The sequence below is a fragment of the Paroedura picta genome, chromosome 4 (genome assembly GCF_049243985.1).
Source record: "Paroedura picta isolate Pp20150507F chromosome 4, Ppicta_v3.0, whole genome shotgun sequence".
NCBI lineage: Eukaryota > Metazoa > Chordata > Lepidosauria > Squamata > Gekkonidae > Paroedura > Paroedura picta.
In genome coordinates this window covers 80615337-80635407 of record NC_135372.1, presented here as the reverse complement: position 1 = coordinate 80635407, position 20071 = coordinate 80615337, and the positions used below count along the sequence as shown (strand labels likewise).

Below are 20071 nucleotides of genomic sequence, written 5' to 3'. Positions count from 1 at the left end.
TTTTAAGCAGCCAGTGCTCTGATTCTCCTTTGCATATTTAAACTCCACCAACAGCTTTAAAGTTCTGTGTGTGCAAGTGTAATTTATATCTAGTTTTTAAAAACCCATAATCTCAATATGAGGAAGTGCATATGTACGGGAAAATTTAGATGATTAATATGAGAGCAATGGGGGGTCATTAAAAACAAATGCCCTGACATTAAAAGAAATACAAGAAATTGGATTCGTGTTTCCAAATCTCCAGAGAACAGGATTATATAGAGAAGGAGACAGCCCTCAAGAAATTGGGTTGGGTTTGAAGAACTGGAGACATGGAGCTTTTGATCTTCCCTTCGACAGGTGACTTAAATCAGTGAACTTTGGTCACTGTTGTCCTGACACTCTCATTAGAGGGCCATCATAGGTGTGGAGGAAGAAACTATGATGATGAAGAAGAAGAAGAAGAGTTGGTTCTTATATGCCGCTTTTCTCTACCCAAAGGAATCTCAAAGCGGCTTACAGTCGCCCTCCCTTCTCCCCACAACAGACAGGTAGGTGAGGCTGATATCACTGCTCAGTCAGAACAGTTTTTATCAGTGTCATGGCAAGCCCAAGGTCACCCAGCTGGCTGCATGTGGGGGAGTGCAGAATTGAACCCGGCATGGCAGGTTAGAAGTCCGCACTCTTAACCACTACACTAAACTGATGTGGAAGATAATGCCACAGTACTGAGCCAATGGAATATTGAAGTAGAATTACTATAGACATTTTAGAAATAATCCTGTTTTTAGCCTGGTGTAATACCTTGGTATGCCCTCTTGACACTGGTTTTCCTCTCAGTCCCCAAGAGTTCCTACTGCTGGAGGAAAACCACCTTCAATGTTTCAGGTTGCCAAAGAGCCTGTCATAGTTGTGGAAGATAAAAATTCCACACAAACAGCTGCTGGTCTGACTAGCCTTCCAGAGATCTGTTTAAAAATTCAAAAAGCTGTGATGCAATATAGCACTTACTGCTGTAGGAATGTTGCAAACAAGATCCAGTTAGGGGCAAGAGGATTACACTAGAGAGCTCATTTGATGAAAATGAATGATGTACTTACCTTTCAGTATCTGATCAAAATGGAAAATGAAACCTCCATGGACTTCTGTCATGAAGAGTGTTGGGGGGTTTCTCCTTAACTCTCCAGTTCTACGTATTCAAGCACTCATCAGAGGCTGCTGTTATGAAATACCTTAAAGGTTTTCACAGATACAGCCCTGAATAGCAGGAAAGAAGCTGTACAGTTGTGTGAATACTATTGAAGCAATGTGTAGGCCACTTTCTCCCCAGCATCTTCCACAACACTGGGATGGTCATTTGGTGCTGGAAATAGCTTTGGCCAGTCAGACTCTTCTTAGGAAAACAACTCTTAGCAAGCAACTTTGATAATTCAGCCTTGAAAATCATGAGGCGAATCTCTCTGGGATTTTCCACATGTTCTGGCCCATACCGTTTTGGTTCATCCCTCAATTTCTTCACATATTTTGGCGCTTTTAGTTTTACTCCCCCTCCCCTGTTTCCCCCCCTGGAACTTTAGAAACGTTTGCCCCTATCTCTTTGTTGATCTTGAGTCAGTTTTCCCCTACTGCATAATGTTTGTGTTGGTTTTCTTTGTCCCATGCACTCCCACCCCCCTCAGCCCATTTTTCATTTATTGGATATTGTTATCATCTAACAACTCCTTGTCCTCACCCTGCTCTGAAGAGGAGCGGTTTCAGTTTTCATTTTAAAAAACATATCCTAAATATGGATATATATTAATATTAATATAGTATTGTAATTATTGTATAAGCAGGTACTCTGAATTCTCTATTTTCATTTTTTAAACAAATTATCTTTCCTTCCCTCTCAGAGATATGCCTTTCCCCATATATATCTGTGAAGGCAGATGCTAGACTTACTTTTAAAAAAATGAAAGCTGGGAATTCAGAGTATCTGCTTACACTGTAACTACAGCACAATTTTGCTATATAGATATTTTGGGGCCATTTTTAAAAATAAGGAGTACTGCAAGACCATCAATGATGACACCGATGACAGGAGCACCCTTCCTTGAAAATCCTTATTCTTTAAGCCACATAGGCCCATTATGCACGAGCCATAATGCCCGCGCTGGTGGTGGCAGCGCTTCGGGGAAAATCCCCGATAATGCTTGCCACCACTGCTAACGCAGGCGTGTCCCGGCCCAGGTCTACGGAAAGCCCGTGTTGAGCAAAAGCGGGAAATTCCATGGCTTCCTGGGGTTGCTGGGGGCTGGCAGGGGCTGTGGCGGGCCGGCACTGTGCATAATTGCTAGCGCTGGGTCTTTCAGCCTGCCGAGCTCCAACCTGCGGTGTCCCTTCAGGGACACCGAAGGCCCCTGCGGGCTCTGTGGAGCCGCGGAGCTGGCAGGGGCAACCCCCTGCCCCCACCAGACATGTAGAAGAACTGTGCCCAAACTGATGCAAAGGATTCTGCATGGACTGAGAACAGCAGAAGTAAGTTGAGCATGCAGAAAAGTCCTCTGTCTCAGACTAGGACCATTTCTGCACTTAAAGGTTACCTTGTTATTTCTGCATATTGGTTTCCTTTTGAATGCTGTGAGATTGCACTTCACATTCCGTATTAGGGCTATTCCCCCAACATTTTCCTTAATCTGTTGAGGACTGGACATGCAGCATGCTTTCCGCATCCGATTTTCAAGTAGGCTGCATCTCAGCATGCATTTCTGTTTATTTTCTCTCGCATGTATATTGACCTATTGCATTGCCAAGAAGACTTCACTATGTTTTCACTGTAAAAACACAGTACCTTCTATTCATTCACCATGTTGTGTACTTTCTCATGCCCATCCAAAGCGCTCAGCAACGCACTCACCCCCTCAAGCTTCCGTTGCAGCTCCTTTTTGTTTTTAATTAATGTTTGCATTATAACGCAATCGCAAAACAACCACACACAAAAAATATCTTCCCTGCCCCTTCTCTTGAGGTGGTAAATACTCTGTGGTATCCCAAGAATTCTAAGAACAGGAAGGAGGGAGGAGGAAACAATGGACAAGGTGGAAGGGGGGCATGGACAAGCACGCAAAATGGTGGAACTGTGGGGAAAATACTTCAATTCCAAGGACTTCTCCACCAGTGGGACTCAAGTTAGAATGCAACATAAATATGAATTTTGCCAGATTTTTCTCAGCCTAACAAGGGCATAATGTTCTGGAGAAACTCTGAACTAGCCTCACAACGCTGGGTTCAGAGTCAGGCAACTCTCTTTTAATATAGACTGCTAATTTATGCATGTATGGAAATACTCTTTTATTTAAGGAGAATCCCTTACGGAAACATAGTTAGACTTTATCATCTCCTCTGTCTCTACTAACATTATGAGCCCTTGAATGAAATCTGTTACTCGATGCAGGGATCAATAATGTGAGCTATCACTTCTCCCACCCCACCCTCCTCATTTCAGCCAACGGTTGGGCCTGTGAACAGGAGGCAGGGCATTAATGTGCACAGTTCAGTGACATCCAGGGCCATTTCGCACAGAGCTCAAAGTTGCTATTTGGTTGCCGTTTGTGAAAGCGCTACTTCAAGTAGCGAAATGTAACTAGCCGTGCCCGTAACGCACAGCTGCGGTTTTTGCGGAATTTGGCACTTTCACTTCTCGCCACTTTCGTAACCCACAGGCTTCCGGTTCTCCGTCTTATCGCTACAAAGGAGGTCCCTTTTTAGCGCTTCTGGCCTCCCGTGCCCGTCAATCAAACTGCAGGCACACCTTTGACCTCGACCCTGAAGCCGAACTTGTCGGGGTTCCCTTTTTTTTTAAAAAACCCAGGAAACCCCGTAGCAACGCGTTATCGTCCAATCATTGGCGCCCTTGGAACGTGTTTTCTATTGTTTTCTAGGAACCAGATGCATTGACATGTTTGATTGGTTAATCCCCGCCCACAGTACACGCCCACAGGTTACCTGCTTATATGCACCTGGGCAGACACGCGGTCGGCCTCACTCTTTTGTTTGCGTAGCCTACTGCCCGCAGCACAGGTCAACGTTGCAATGGAGAGGCTTATTTTTCAATTGCTGGCTTACATGCTCGCGGTGGTCCAGCGCATGAATATCGCCTTGTCGCGTCGGACGTCTGCTATCGCGGAGTACCGAGAACGGGTGGCCGGAACGCTGACCAGCAGCAGAAGACGTTCTGTAAGGGTAACCATGGCGGCCAAGAAACGCTGGCAAGCTCTGGCAGAGGTCCGGTTCCCCAGACAGTTCTGGGTGGACGAACGATCCTCTGACTGGTGGGAGAATTTTGTGTGGACTCGCTGGGATGATGACCACTGGATTGCCAACTTCAGGATGTCGAGGGGGACATTTTTTGAACTCGTGGAGGCTCTACGTGGACGCATGGAGAGGCAAGTCACTGGCATGCGGCGCCCCGTTCCAGTTGAAAAAAGGGTGGCTGCCGCATTGTGGTACTTGGCCACCCCTCAGTACTTCCGGACAGTAGCCCAGCAATTCGGACTCGGAGTCACTACGGTTGGCGATATCCTTAAGGAGTTCTGCCTCGCCATGGAGGCGGAATTGTTCAGCAAAGTCGTGTGCCTCGGAGACCGGCTTGGAGCGGTGAGTGTCATTCTATCCCCTTTGCCCTTTAAATTTTTTTTCTTGTTTGACAGGTCAGCAACGAAGACGCGATACACCCCACGCTGACATGCCATGGCTTATATTCTTTTCTTTCCCTTATTCCAGAGTATGGACGGGTTTGCCAGGCTTGGATTCCCGCATTGTTTTGCGGCCGTCGATGGAAGCCACATCCCTATCCGTGCCCCCGGGGGAAGCATAAAAGAGTACGGGAACAGGAAGGACTTTTGCTCTGTTCTCCTGCAAGGAACAGTGGACTTCTCCGGCCGGTTTATCGATGCCGAGGTGGGGTGGAGTGGCAGGAGGCATGATGCCCTTGTTTTCAGGGAATCCAACCTCAGGAAAGCCATGGACGAAGGGGTCTTTGTTCCAGGAAACCCCACCGCCACCATTGAGGGCGTGCGTGTGCCGGCGTTGGTCCTCGGGGACGGAGCCTACCCATTACGACGCTGGCTCATGACTCCCTACAAGCGGCCAAGGACGGACGTGCAGAGCCACTACAACCTCAGTCACTCCCGGGCAAGGAATGTAGTGGAGCGTGCCTTTGGACGTTTGAAGTCACGGTTCCGTTGTTTAATGTCACGACTCCATGTACATATTGACAATGTGACTCCGCTGATAATCGCATGTGTGATTTTGCACAACATATGCGAGGACAAGGGACATAACATCCCCTTCCCTGAGGACGAACCTGAACCTGTAGTCCTTCAGGATACACAGGACATCCCTGAAGCAAGGAGAAAAAGGATATATGCTGAGGGGTGCAAGGTTCGGGACGCCATAGCCACCCACATCTACAGAAACAGGAGGCGTGTTTAATTGTTTTTCCTACTCTGTTGTTGAATAAAGTTTTGTGTTCTTTGTTTAACCTTGTCTTGTGCGGTTTGTGTACTTTGCCAGCAAAAAAACGGGGATTCTCTGGTCCAAAAGCACTTTGACAGCCCTAAATGCTAACTCCCCACTGAAATTGACAAACACAATACGGAAGCGCTGAATGGGGAAAGTTCGGGGAGGCGGGTAGCCAGGAAGTATTGGCGACCCCTGTCAAACCGGAGGATCAATCCACTCATGTTCCAAGGAATAATTTTATTGGTGGGCAGCTTTGATACATTTAAAAAACGGGGTGGTCGATCGGAGCAACGCACGTTCGTTCCCTAACCGTCATTCCGAAGATGCCGAAGCCACGGAAGGGCTCCTTCTGGCAGCGCGCCGAGGCTGAGGCACTTCTGGAGCTTGTGCTACAATCAAAAAGTGTTGGCCGCCTAATGGCCAGCACCCATTGCCACACCAAGGGTGCCTACCTGGTGTTGGCTTCAAAGCTGAGGGAGAGGGGCTACGTCCGGACCTGGGAGCAGGTCCGGACAAAATTCAAGCGCCTTAAGCTGGACTTCCTAAACAGTCTGGAACAGTGGGGGGGGATCCCGCAGCCAAGTGGGAGGACGGTCTTCCACGACCAGATGGTTAAAATATGGGAGAAGGCTGGGAAGCCCCCCCTGGACATGAGGAGGCATATGGGTGAGTGCTGCCCTCGTTGTGTTTTGCCCTTAAACATGCATGGAATGACTAGCTGCCTCTTTCCCCTACTGTCCCCAATGAAATTCGAGAAAGTATTTATATGCTGTCAACCCCCTCAGACTTAGCCAGCCAGTACTGTAGAACCACTTTGGTTATGCGCTTAGACTCTAACTGTGGTGTGTCCACCAGCTGTGTTTCATCTCTGTTTTGTGTGCTTTTAATTATGATTTGTCTTTTTCTTTGCCCAGCCACACAATCACCATCCAAGCTGGCAACAGCACCTGAGCGTGAGGAGGGGGAGGAAGAGGGACCTTCCACCTCGGGACAGGCTGCAGGTGAGAGTTTTATGCCTGTGCGGGAGACCCATGTGTGTGTACCCCCATGGAGCCATATGGGAGCCTGCTGTGATGCTCCCATTTGAAGTGTTATTAAATTCTTTGTTTGATTTCTATAGCTGAAACTGTGGAGGCAAGGCTGCGTGCCATGGAGGCCAGAGTTACTTCCCTGGAGGCTCAAGTGGCAGAGCTGAAAGGGGAGATTGAGCAGCACAGGCAACAGAGGGAGGCGGAAGAACGTAGGTTATGTTCCCCACTGCCCAACTCATCTCACACTGTGGCTAAGGCCACTTAAAAGTGTATGCATGTAAACTAAAGAAATTTGAAAATATGTGTGGTACTAATGTGTACTTTTTCTCCCTCCCCACAGTTAAGAAGAAGGAGGACGAAGAGCTCTTCCGGCGCAAAGTTAGGGGGACCGTGGGACGGCTGTGCAGGAGAGTTAGGGCGATGGAAGGGGCTGGGGAGGGGAGCGGTGGGAACTGAGTTTTGTTTCCTGTTTGTGTTTTGGGGTAGGGGTTGGGGGGGGGGCTCCAAGTTTCATTCCCTAATGTTTTTCCCCTGTTAAATGTATACCTTTGTTAAAAAAAATAGGTTTTCCAGGGGGGTGGGGGGTGGTGGTGCTGGTGGGGATCCAAGTTTCATTCCCTAATGTTTTTCCCCTGTTAAAATGTTGTTTAAAATAAAATGTTATTACAAATTTTATAACAAGACTCCAGTGTGACTTCTTAAACTCGCACATATTTAACCCCACACCACACTCCTAAAACTCCTTGAACTAACACCCCTCCAACCTCCAACCCACACAGCAGTACCACAATATACACAATCACTAGAGAGGCCGCTTTCAGCCTTGCAGATTCTACAGTAGGGTACACAGAGACAGAGTCAAAAATATAAACTTTATTCAACAAACAACAAAACACAGATAACATGAAATAGAAAAAGTGGGCAAAACTAGGAGGGGGAGTACTTGTCTGCTGGTTTAATTTTTCTCTTTCCGAGAATAGTCCTCCTTCTTGTTTGGGTGGAGGCATTCTGAGAGGGAGTTGGTGGGGTGGGTGCTGGAAGTGGTGGTGTTGGTGTGGGTGGTGGTGGGGGGGCGATTTGTGGAGGGTAGGCCCTTTCCATGACCGCTACTGCCCTCTCCATGAGTCTCCTTATCAGTCGCACCTCCTCCACGCCTTCGCGTAGGATTTGGTTTGTCTCTCTAAGGACTGCCCTCAATTTTCTCCCCTCCTGGGCAATGAGTGTGAGCATGGCTTGGTCAGCGGCCACGGCACGCCGTGACTCCTCATAGCAGTGCTCAAGGAGCCTCTCTCCCACGCTTGTCAAGACGGAGACGCGCCTCAGCCTGCCGCGTTCCCTCGTAAGCCTCTCCTCTGCTGGGAGCGCACCTCTAGGTGGTGGGCTGCCTGGAGGCAGGGGTGGTTCCTCCTCCTCATCTGAAAGAACCTCTGTTGGCAAAAAATGAGAAACAAAACTGTTAGTAACATCAAAAAAGTCAAAACACACCATGGTGGACATGGTGTCCTTTTTTGTCCCCGTGTTTTCCTGCCAAGAATTTAAACAATCCCCGGTGAGCACATGGCTATTGTTTGTTTGCCCATGTTGTGCTTTTACTTTTGCCTACTTTCACAGCAGGACTCTCAACAATTAAAAGGGAGCACATGGTTAGTGCCTAGCGACATTGTCCTGCAGCTATGGCTCGAAAGGAACAGGTCATGCACGCTCACCATCTTGAATCTGTATCCGCCTGCGCCGGGCAGGAGGTCCAAGCACCCCAGGCTGTTCCTCCTCCTGTGTTCCGGGTATGAAATCTGCAAAAAAAGGAAAAAAAAAAGATCTAGGACCAAAGGGTGGCAAAGCCAGCTTCAAAGCCTACACCAGCAACGCAGAGGGACTCTCTTCTTTCTCTTAGCAGTGCTGCTGCCCTGCACAAACAGAAAAGCACAAAGCAGTTAAAACAGCCCCCCCCTATTTTTACTAATACTTACCAATGTTAGTTGATGCCCCCGAATCACTATCCACGTCAGGTGCTGCTGGAGACTCTAGGGGCCCCGTCCCTGGCAACTGTGTCTCTGTGGACAAGAGCAGAAAATAGTGAAAAATGAGCAAGCATACACCATGAACCACAAAGCAAGCTCCCAAAGTAGTGAGCCAAAGTACTGCAGAAGGCCTATGGGCGAGGCATGCAGCAAATATTTTGGGGCTGTGGGTTAAACATGACCGTTTAAAATACTAACCACATCAAGCACTCCACAGCCAACCATCTTATTAAATCTTTTAAAAATTAAAATTAAATTATAACATTAAAACCGTTTCAAATAGTAACCACAGCAAGCACTCCACAGCCTACCTTCTTTTAAAATCTTTTAAAAATTAAATTATAAAATTATAAAATTAAAACCGTTTCAAATAGTAACCACAGCAAGCACTCCACAGCCTACCATCTTATGCGTTGCAACGAACACACGAGAAAACGATGCCCAAACGTCAGAACACACATTTGCTCAAAAGGAAATATAAAATAAAAAGAAAATCACTTACCGGAGGCAAGGGGCGTTTGCTCAGGAGCCTCCTCTGGCTCCCCAGGAGCGATGGCGATCAGGTCCAGCGTTACCGATTCCGCGGCTCGTTGCTGGACGGGGGGTGGAGGGCGAAAGCTGGACGAGGTTCCCTCGCCGGGATCCTCCTCAGCGGGTGGTTCCTCGACCGGGGCAGCCGGCTTCCGAACCACCTTAAGGCTCCGGCCGACGCGCTTCGGCCTGCCGGATCCTTCCCCGTCCCCGTACAGCTGGCGCTGCTCCTCGAAGTAGGGGCAGGTAACCTTTTCGTTGCCGGAACCCTTATTATGGTTCACGGCACGCATATACTCTGCCCTCATTGTCTTGGTCTTCGACCGGCATTCAAGGCCGGTCCTGTTGTGGCCCAGGGCGCGCATCTTAATAGCCACTTGTTCAAAAACCTCCCTATTCCTGTGGGAGGACTGGAACGCGTCCTGGATTTTCTCCTCCGAGAAAATCCCGATCAGGTCCCTGATCTCCGCGTCCCTCCAAGTAGGGCCACGGCCGGTTGCAGGGACGGACGAGGCTTGAGAAGACGATTCCATGTTGCTTTCGCTAGTAGCTGAGCAAAATGGTGGTGGGAGGTGCAGGGTGCAACGGATCATATACCTTCCCGCACACAAAGACAAAGGGACTAGCCGGCTCCTGATTGGTGGAGGGCAGCAGGGGACACGCACATTGGCCACATCAGGTCACATGTCACGTTCAAAACTCCTCGCGCGGGAACAGGATCTGCTCCTAATGGCCAGATTGGCGCCCTTGTTGTTTGACTTAACGCATGCGCGTATTCGTTTACACGCGAGAAGAGCAGTTTGAACATGCAGCGGGAGCCATTTTAGGAAAATGTCCGCCATTACACAAACGCATGCCGGTGTTCAACCGAGAGCAAGTGCGGCAGTACTCGGCAGTTCCCCAATAATATTCACCAGCCACAGCATAAATCAACCAAACATGACATGTTACTGGCGTACGTTCGTTGGCACGCTCAGAGGAATGTTTTTTAAAATGAACGGGGGACGGCGACTCCGCTTGCCGGAGGTCTAGCCGCCAATGGAAGGGGTTGTCCGCACCCAAGCACAAGCACGCACCGGGAACCACACAAAGACCCACTACACATAAGCCGCCCCTCATGATATCACCACGAATCATGTCTATTGAACCCCTGTAAGCTAAGCAGGAGACCGCGAGCGGCGACCGTTCGTTGGCACGCTCAGAGGAAAATTTTTTAAAATGAACGGGGGACGGCAACTCCGCTTGCCGGAGGTCTAGCCGCCAATGGAAGGGGTTGTCCGCACCCAAGCACAAGCACGCACCGGGAACCACACAAAGACCCACTACACATAAGCCGCCCCTCATGATATCACCACGAATCATGTCTATTGAACCCCTCTAAGCTAAGCAGGAGACTGCGAGCGGCGAACGTTCGTTGGCACGCTCAGAGGAAAATTTTTTAAAATGCTCCCTGTACGTTGACTCCGCTAGGACTGGCCGATGGTAGACGGGGTTTTAAGCTTTGGGCAAATTTTGGGAACGTGACGGTGTGTGCCACTGTGCTTGTGAAAAACTCTTGTGGTGTCCGGGCAGAATTTCCGAAAGTGATCGTGCTTGAAAGCCAGTCGCTGTCCCGTTGCCTCGTAGATCCCCGCTCGCTCGGAGAAAAAAAAAATGGCGAACAGTTCGCCGGAAGTTTGGAGGACAGGCTCGGGAGGAGGGACTTTGAAGAACCCGCAACAATGGTAACGCACAGGTCTTTAGCGCTAGTGTTGCAGATTGGTTGCAGGAGTGTATCGCTATCCGGAGGGTGAATCCAGTTTTCTGGATTCCCCTAGAAGCGCTACAACGAAGCGCTTTTGGCGGTTCGGTTTCAGGATTGTTGCAGATTGTTTACGACGTCGTGCGTTATGGCAAATTAGTAGCGTTTTCAATCAGCTACCATTGTGCTATTTTTAAGCCGTGGGAAATGCCCCCCAGTGTTTTCTGATGTTAAGTGCTCATGTAAAATGCATAAGGCTTAACACTGGGGTAAAAGGTGCTTTCTGCAGGAGGTTGTGGTCAACTCCCAGCATTTCACAGCTTAGCCAATGGTGTCTGCATAATGAAGACTAATGTGGAATAGCTACCACCATCGTGTCCACACAGTATATTAAAGGGCTGCCTGCTCCGCTTAGTTAAACAAACAGGGAGTTGTTACAAAGCCCGGAGGAGCAATTAGAAAAATGCTCCAGCATCAGATGAAGTGTTAACCACAGTGTCCGGGACAAATTCCAACTCAAGTAATGACATGCTATCTAAATCCCCACTGCCTTTTCCCCCCTTCCCCTTTTGAGGGAATCAGGCTTGTGGTTAAAACACCAAATCATGTGTAAAGAGATCTAAGGTCTGTTCCTAACTTAGCCACTAGCTTCCTGCCTGACCTTGGAAAAATTGCAACCAGTCATTGCCTGGTCCAGCCATGCAAAATGTATCTCATGGTGAATATCCAGAGTATATGTCACAGGATAAGTGTGACAAGCCCATTGTTAAGGCTCCTTTCCGTTCATGGCTATTGTCGTGTTTGTCATTTTATGTACAGGCATCTCTGTCAACTGAATGTTATTGCTTCCATCACCTAGCAAAGTGGGTTCTGGTTCACAAAAAAACTATTATAGAATAATTCTTGAGTCCTTTGCTTGAATAATAATTGCTTACTGGTTGTGTACTGATGCAAATAGATGGCTACCTCTGCACACACAGAATGTTACACAATCCTGTTCAACTTACATGCCTAACATGAGCATTTGGTCTTGGAAATAGGTGGGCAGGTCATGATTGGAAAAATGAACAGAAGAACATAAGAAGAGCCCTGCAGGATCAGACCCATATTCCGCCTAGTCCAGCACCAAAAAGCTGGTGCGATGTGTCAATAAGGTCCTCTTATACTGAGGATTACTGTCATTAACATACTAAGGTACTTTGAGTTTGCCGTTACACCATGAGCAAAATAAATTTCAGATCCAAATGTGTCTGTTTGAAATGGTTATTTTTTATGAGAAGACTACGATGGAATTTCATGAAGAACATTTTAACAGAAGTAGTTATAAACATTTGGAAAGTAGCTCTTATTCTCACCTCACTGAATTCTGGATGCAGATCCCAAATTTATGTCTGGCAGTCAACAGTTGTTGTTTTCTAAGGCACTGCCCAGGAGTCAATTCACAACTTGCATTTTGCACTTCCGTTGGGAGACTGGGTGGTCCCACCTCCCGTCTTGTCTCCCTTCCTTTTTTTTTTGATCTGAGCATGTACAATAACGCAATTGCCTCCTAATGCGATCAAAACAGGGAAATGCCCCCCTTTCTCACCCCACTCATTCTCGCATCCTGTTCTCATTGCCATCCTCCCCCTCACTTTCTCCTCCTCCCATGGGAAAGTGCTCCCCTATTTCATCTGCCATGTGTCTAACTTAAGAAGAAGAAGTAGTGTTGGTTCTTATATGTTGCTTTTCTCTACCCGAAGGAGTCCCAAAGTGGCTTACAATCACCTTCCCTTTCTTCTCCCCACAACAGGCAGCCTGTGAGGTAGGTGGGCCTGAGAGAGCCCTGATATTATATATCCTGTCTCCCCTTCCAGCGTGACTGAACATTCAATGGCACACTTTGGAGGGAGGGCAGTGAGCTTCCCCATGCCTCTGCACTGTGGGCTGATGGCAAGAGTCCCCAACAGCAGCTTCCCAACACACACACACTAAAGTCTTGTGTGTTACAATGTGGGAGCTTTGTAACGTGATAACCAATCTTTTTTAAAAAGTGCACTTGAAGGAAAGGCACAAGCAGACACTGTCAAAGATAGGTTAGTTTTCCAATGTTTGCACTTTCGACAGGTATTAAATGTGGTGGTGTTCTCTCAGCCCCACCTACCTCACAGGCTGCCTGTTGTGGGGAGAGGAAGGGAAGGTGATTGTAAACTGCTTTGAGACTCCTTCTGGTAGAGAAAACAGGGGTATAAAAATTCTACTTCTTAATTTTATTATTTCCTTGCCTTATCCCATTTATTCATACATTATACTTTTCATTTGTTATGCTTTTGTAGTGTTTTGGGTCAGACACGACTTTGCAACTAACAATAACAACAAAAACAACAATGTACAGAGCTTCAATAGGCAAACCATTTGATCCATATCAGTCAACCTTTGGAGCCTGTGTCTTCCTACAAGAAGTCAGTCATTATCCAACCTGATTAACCCTAAATAACATTTGTTTCCCCGATAGAGTGAAACCTAATTAACACGCTGCAGTGGTTGGTGTGTTGGCTTGGAAACAGGGAGACCTGGCTACAAATCCCCACTCACAATGCATGACCTTGACATGGTCACCCTCTCTCAGATTAGCCTACCTCCCCAGGTGGTTTTGAAGAAAAAAATGGCAGAGTGGAGGATCATAGGTGCACCCGTGAGATCCTTGGAGAAAGGAGGGTACACAATACCATTAATGAATTAGAATATGTTTCCTCCTGCAAGGTTCTTTCAGCATCTCATTTTCATTGCCACTATGTGCTAGAATTCTTTTGGAAAGTGGCTTGGCTGGTGCAGTGCTCTCCTGTTTCTTGGAAGATGTTACAACTTGTTCTGAGTTGTAGAGAGCGTTCCAGTAACCTGAAGGGAACATCCCTCTGTGACTGATGCTTAGCAGGATGCTATTTATGTCTGTGCCATGAAAAGCTAAAACTGCTGGCATAATTTAAATATGCGAGAGATGAGCAGGACACCAGGCTGCTTAAAGAATAATACTTCTGTATTGTGAAGAGAAACAACCTTTGTATAATAAGAGGAGAAAGAGGTTCCTAACTATCTAACTGTTCTGTTGTCTTCATTCTGTCTTCTGGAGGCAAGCAGGGAGGAAGCGTGCTCAAAGGAGCAGGAAGTCGCCTACTGAACAAATCAGGACAGAGGAGGAGATTATATGAAAAACATCAGGAAGTTCCTATTCTAACTATGCTAAATAGACATCTCCTCTGATGCCCCCTGTAGGATATACTTGATTGCCTTTGAATTGGCTGGTGAGAGCTGGCACCAAGCGTGGCTGGCTGTGCTGCCACTGCCCCCCGTCTTCCGAGGCTACCTCCGCTGCCCATCTTCCTAGACCATCCCCGCTCTCCTGAGGGCGGGACAAGGCTCGGAAGATGTGCAGTGGTGGTGCAGCCGCTGCCTGGGACTCGGGGGTTGGCGCAGCTGTTGCCTCGGCCTCCTCAGCCTCCTCCACTGGCTGCTCCCCTGCCTCTTCTGGCATGGCACTTGCCCTTCACCATTCACCCTGGGGTTGCCATGGGCAGGTTATGGATCTTTCCTTATTGGGTATGCCATTGTATACAGCACTCATGAGTATCATTTTAAACTGCTTGTCATTACAGTTGCCGTGCTTTTGCACAATCATCCTTGCTTCTTTAAAATGATTATTACGGCAAATCAACAGTGTGTTGTATAACTGACTTCAGCCTTCCCATTTTTGCCCAGTACTCTTCAAAAGCAGTGGGCATTGTCAACCACAGGACCCAGATTGATCTTATTTGCAGCAGGAGGAATAATTCTTATTAGCCTGGCTGTTCTTCCTCCCTGCCTGGCCTGTTCCATATACCCAGGTTTCCACCATTTGCTGCACACAATGGCCACAATAGGTTTGGCTCGGCCAGGAGGGGGGGCAGAAGGACTTTGCAGAGAGGCCAGCCAGCTGTGACCTGAGCCCAGGAGACATCGTATTTTAGCCTTGTGACACATTTCACCCTCTCGTGACCTGGTGCCTGTGCTCCACAGACTGGGTCTTAAATGGCAGAGGGGCCATTTGTCATTCAGAAGAGGGAGGGGGAGGGGCAGGAAGGCCAAGGCACTGTTGCAAGGAAGGCATGGACTTCAATATTTATCCTTTGGCAGAATATTAAATAGTGGGAATGGAAAAGCAGACAGTGAGGATATTGTCATACTTGATTTGCTGTAGAAACAATTATCTCCTCCCCACCTCTCCGCAGAAGCATAGCTTTAAATATACATATCTAATTCCATCCATGCAATGTGAGTAATTGCAATTTTGTCAGGACTGTTTTGAAACACTGACCTGGGGTTAGGTGAAATGACCTATAAGGAATATGGCTAGTGAAGAGCTTTGCTTGGATCATTGTTTCCAAGAAGCTGAGTGTGATTTGAGGCTGAAGGAGGAGGGCATTAGCAACAGGCCAAGGTCACCCAAGTCAAGGGGCTGGAGTCTGCTCAGCTTCAGCACTGGAGGGGCATGATCCCTGGAAGAATCCTCTTCTCCCCGGCATTTCTTCAAAGTTCTTTGAGGACACGGCGGGGTTTGGGATGTCTGGATGGCAGATCCCAGTACTAAAGTTCTCCATTCTCTCAGAGTGCTGGCTCTTCCTGGCTCCTGCTGTCCTGTGCCTTTATTTCCTGGCCACAGCCCCTCTGCTTGTCCTTCATCACATTCTGATCCAGGAGCCTCAGTGTGACTGGTCATGGATCATGAAATAAACTTTTCCTGTTACCCCTGCTGGGATAGATTTTATTACCAGTTCCTGCCTGCTGTGAGAGTCACTTTTGGCTTCCTGAGCTACCCAGTTTCTCCAACTGCACGGCTCTGCTTCATTTGCCTTCAGCTCCCTCTTTGACCCCAGGTGGCAAGCAGTTATTCAGTAGGCAAAACTTTTCTAGGCATGTGGATCCACCTGTTAAATATCTGCTTGAAACTTGGCTGTTAGAGGCCCATAACCCCTGTAAGGAGAAAAGGCTGGTCACCCTTTTTGGTAGAGTTTAAATATGCAGAATAAGAAGTACCAGGATACTTAAAGAATAAAACAGTTTTATGGGGAAGAGAGACACATTTTGTATAGGAAGAGGAGAAAGCGATTACTGTCCAACTGTTCTGTTGTCATCATTCTGTCATGGAGGAAGTGCGCTCAAAGGAGCCGGAAGTCTCCAAATTAAGCAATCAGGATACATAAGGAGATTATTTGAAAAATATCCAGAAATTCCTAATCTAACTATGCTAAATATACATGCCAATGCCCCCCTATAGGATATTCTTAATGTTTTTTTGACTCATGCACATTACAGCGGTAGATTATCAGATCCTCCAATTACTTAAGAAGCAAGTCCTGGGGGAAGCAGGACACGCATCCTTCAGAGACCTCCATTCCTTTCACCAGCTTCTACTTTGTGCTTCTGTTTCCCCTCCCCCCCCATACTGGAATGGGTTTTCATGAGAGGTGAGGGATCTACTCCATCCTTGTGCATAATGAGCTGACTCGCATTGTTTTATATTAAAGGATTTTTTTTGTTTGAGTTTATCATCACAATGTAGCTGCGTTTTATTGTGATAAGAGTAATGTTTTTTTATGGCTTTATAGGTTTTAATGCACATGCTGAAGTATAGCTTGTAAACTGCTTCAGATTCACTTGTTGGGAAAAGAGATTCATAAATATTTTAAAACAAATACATAAAACAGCTATGATGGCACCGTGGGGGAGAACAGAGGCAGGTGGAGGTTACTGATATCAGTGACTTGTTGAACTCACCTCTTCCCTTGTTGGAAGAGCCCAGAGATCCATTTAGATTTCATCTGCTGGTGCAAAGGAGCTGCAAGGTTGTGTGAAGAGGTGCACTTTTGAATGAAGATATCAACTTCCAGTGTGCACACTGCATGTTTTTTTCATTGCAGGAGACCTCGTTCCCAATTAGGATCTAACCAATGCAACACAAAATAGTCAAATATACCCAGTTTATTATTGCCCCTCTGTCTTGATTGAAGATTCCAGACTCCTTTTCAAAACACAATGAGAAGATTTCTTGTGTTTAAACAGAAGACCCAGTAAAGGAGTTTTTGCCCCCCCCCTACTCCCTTAGGAGTTGATCCTTGGCTTGTGAAAACAACTCTTAAGGGGCTGAGAGCAGGGGAGGAAGTGGAGCATCTACATTACAACCGCTCAACACTTTCCCCTTTGAGGCAGATCAGAGTTTGCTTTCCTGATTGAAAGGGGAAAGCCCTGGGAAATTAGCACACTGTGATCAGGAATATGGAAGCAAGGGGAAAAGTTGGGGAAGGAAGGGATGGTGCTGTAAAAGCTCCATATGGAAAGCAGCCATATTGTATCTTTTATTTTTCTCCTTTCACAATTAAGTTGATCTCTCCTTGTGTGCGTAAGTGCTGTCAAGAGGCAGCCAACTTGTGGCAACCCCAGCAAGGGGCTTTCAAGGCAGGTGAGAAGCAGAGGTGGTGTGTCATTGCTTTCCTCTGCAAAGTCTTTGTTGGAGATCTTCCTTCCAAGTACTGACCCTGCTTAGCTCCCAAGATCTGAAAAGACTGGGCTGGACCATGCTGCCTTCCTTCCCTTAATCCCTGCTTACTGTCAGCTCTTTGTCATAGAATCATAGAGTTGGAAGGGGCCATACAGGCCATCTAGTCCAACCCCCTGCTCAACGCAGGATCAGCCCAAAGCATCCTAAAGCATCCAAGAAAAGTGTGTATCCAGCCTTTGCTTGAAGACTGCCAGTGAGGGGGAGCTCACCACCTCCTTAGGCAGCCTATTCCACTGCTGAACTACTCTGACTGTGAATTTTTTTCCTGATATCTAGCCTATATCGTTGTAGTTTAAACCCATTACTGCATGTCCTTTTCTCTGCAGCCAACAGAAACAGCATCCTGCCCTCCTCCAAGTGACAACCTTTCAAATACTTAAAGAGGGCACCTGTTATGGAAGGAAGGGAGAAGGTGCCTTTCCTCGCTGGAAAGCTTCCCTAGACCAAGGGTTCTCTGGAAAGCACCCTGGTAACTGGCTCCCACAACTCAGGGGCCTCCTAAGAACTTCTAGACTGACTCACTGTGAAGCACTGCACTGTTCTAGCACTGTACTACAATAACAATAACAATAACAATAACAATAACAATAACAATAACAATAACAATAACAATAACAATAACAATAACAATAACAATAACAATAACAATAACAATAACAACAACAACAACAACAACAACAACAACAACAACAACAACAACAACAACAATAATGTAACAGAGTGTTAGCCCTGTAAAATACTTTATAACAATGTAGTACCTGAGCAAACTAGCACCTAGAGAAAATATTAGGAGAAATATATCTTAGCAAATGAAGCCCAAAAATGTTTTTATAAAAAGGTTTATTACAAAATAGAGATGGAAAAAGGGGCAAATGGTGGTTAGATTTTTAAAAAGGGGTGGAAACAAGGCAAAACAAAAATAGAGGGCAAAAGCACACAATAATACATCCTACAGACTTTCAAATAAATAAGCAGTACAGTTGATCTTACTCAACGCCATGCATATTACCTAAGCAGTGGCAGGTTCCTCAGGGCATGTGCAGAGTTCCTTGCAGTAACAAGATGTTGGAGGAGGCTGAACCACTAGTGGGAGGTCAGTGTATTTTAGATTCTCATTCAGACAACTTCTCTTTGTCATATAATGTAAATCCTTTGAATAGCACCTGCTAAGGCATTTGTAGTATACTTACATATCTTTAGCTAAGCTTAAGAAGGTTTTTTAATCATGTTTGACTGCAAATTTAATTGTCACATTCAGCAAAGATAAAAAATGCAATGAAAGTGTCATATTCAGCACTATGAATGTAAAGTTGAATGTAATCTAAAGTGCCAGATAGCTCACATAACCTGGTATCATTTCTTGTGGCACTGTGTCATCAGAGAACTGCTAGTATTTTTATCCATTATTATTATATTATGTAATATAAAAGACTAAATTTGACAGACAACTTAAATTTGTCTCAGCCCCGATTTGATCTAGTTTACGGGGCTTGCACTACTTGCACTGGCCAAATCTAGTTACTGTCTGTCCTTACCTAGCAGCACCCTATCAACATAGGAATTAAGTGAAACGGACATTCAGTACAGGAGTGATGACACATCCTCTCCAAAGCCTACCAATCTAAATATCACATCAAATACTCTCCTCTAACCAGAGGTAATCTTATTGATTCTGGGACCTAGGGCAACAGTCCAGGAAGGGCCCCCAGAACAACTGCCACCCTTCTACTTGCCCCACTACAACAGAAACCAGAAGGCTGAGCAGTAGATGGGGCAGGTGCAAGTGGTGGAAGATGCCTGTTCTTTCTCCCACCTGGATGAACAGGGCAGTAGGACACTGCCTCCCCTTTGCAAGTGTGAGGCCCCAAGCAGGTGCCCCTGTTGCCCATTGGCTAAGATTATCCTTGTCTCTAACCCCATCCACATTCTGAGAATCTGAGCTAAAGATATGATTCTCCCATCCTCTATTTTATCCTCTTAACCACACTGTGAGGTAGGTTAGGTTGAGAAAGAACAATTGGTTCAAGGTAACTATGATGTCCCAGTCCACTTTCCTCCCTCAGAGGCAAGATCTTCCCTTTTGTGACTGAGCTACCTGGGTTGTCTATTTTTTTTTCTTTCCTGAAGAGCTCAGGCTGTCCCACTCTGTCACAGTATGATATTTTGGCTGTTTGCTCAGCCCAGGTACCTGAGGAAATGATTGAGACCCCCTTTTAATACAAATGGCAAATGAGGCATTTTGAATTCCAAATTAACAAAAGTTCCTTCATGTGCAGGAGGTTGGACTAGATGACCAAATGACCCTGGAGGTCCCTTCTAACTCTATGGTTCTATCATCCTGATGTGATAAGAGGGACCCTCCTTTGAGGCTTATCTAAACTTCAGGAATTGCATGTTCTCATCTGGCATTGCCATATTTTCTGTGACAAACAACTGACCATAAGCCTGTCTCCCAGCTGGTGTAACAGATGAACTTGTTTCTGAGAGAAGGCAGACATCTGCATTTTAGAAAAACAGAGAAGCATCAAGGATCTAAAATGGCTGTACTTTAGGCAATAGAAACATGGCTAGATAATGCAAGAGAAAGCTCAGAGAAATACAGGGATGGTTTGCATTTCTGACAATGCCATACAATCCGTTCTCCAAAGCAGCCATTCTCTGTAGCAGAATTTTCTGTAGTCTGGAAATCAGTTCTAAT

General features: G+C 46.5%; 2 protein-coding genes across 2 annotated transcripts; one reads left to right on the top strand and one right to left on the bottom strand.

Moving 5' to 3' along the window:
- Nucleotides 1–6330: 6330 nt before the first annotated feature.
- Nucleotides 6331–6993, top strand: LOC143836821 (uncharacterized). Its single transcript, XM_077336319.1, has 3 exons — nucleotides 6331–6482; nucleotides 6602–6721; nucleotides 6853–6993. Exons 1-3 carry the CDS (start codon nucleotides 6371–6373, stop codon nucleotides 6966–6968), a joined length of 348 nt encoding a protein of 115 aa, XP_077192434.1. The 5' UTR covers nucleotides 6331–6370; the 3' UTR covers nucleotides 6969–6993.
- A 377-nt stretch (nucleotides 6994–7370) lies between these two features.
- Nucleotides 7371–11010, bottom strand: LOC143835650 (uncharacterized). The gene is made up of 4 exons (XM_077333663.1): nucleotides 9033–11010; nucleotides 8480–8563; nucleotides 8219–8302; nucleotides 7371–7939 (listed from the first exon to the last, which is right to left on the bottom strand). Exons 1-4 carry the CDS (start codon nucleotides 9652–9654, stop codon nucleotides 7440–7442), a joined length of 1290 nt encoding a protein of 429 aa, XP_077189778.1. The 5' UTR covers nucleotides 9655–11010; the 3' UTR covers nucleotides 7371–7439.
- Nucleotides 11011–20071: the final 9061 nt, after the last annotated feature.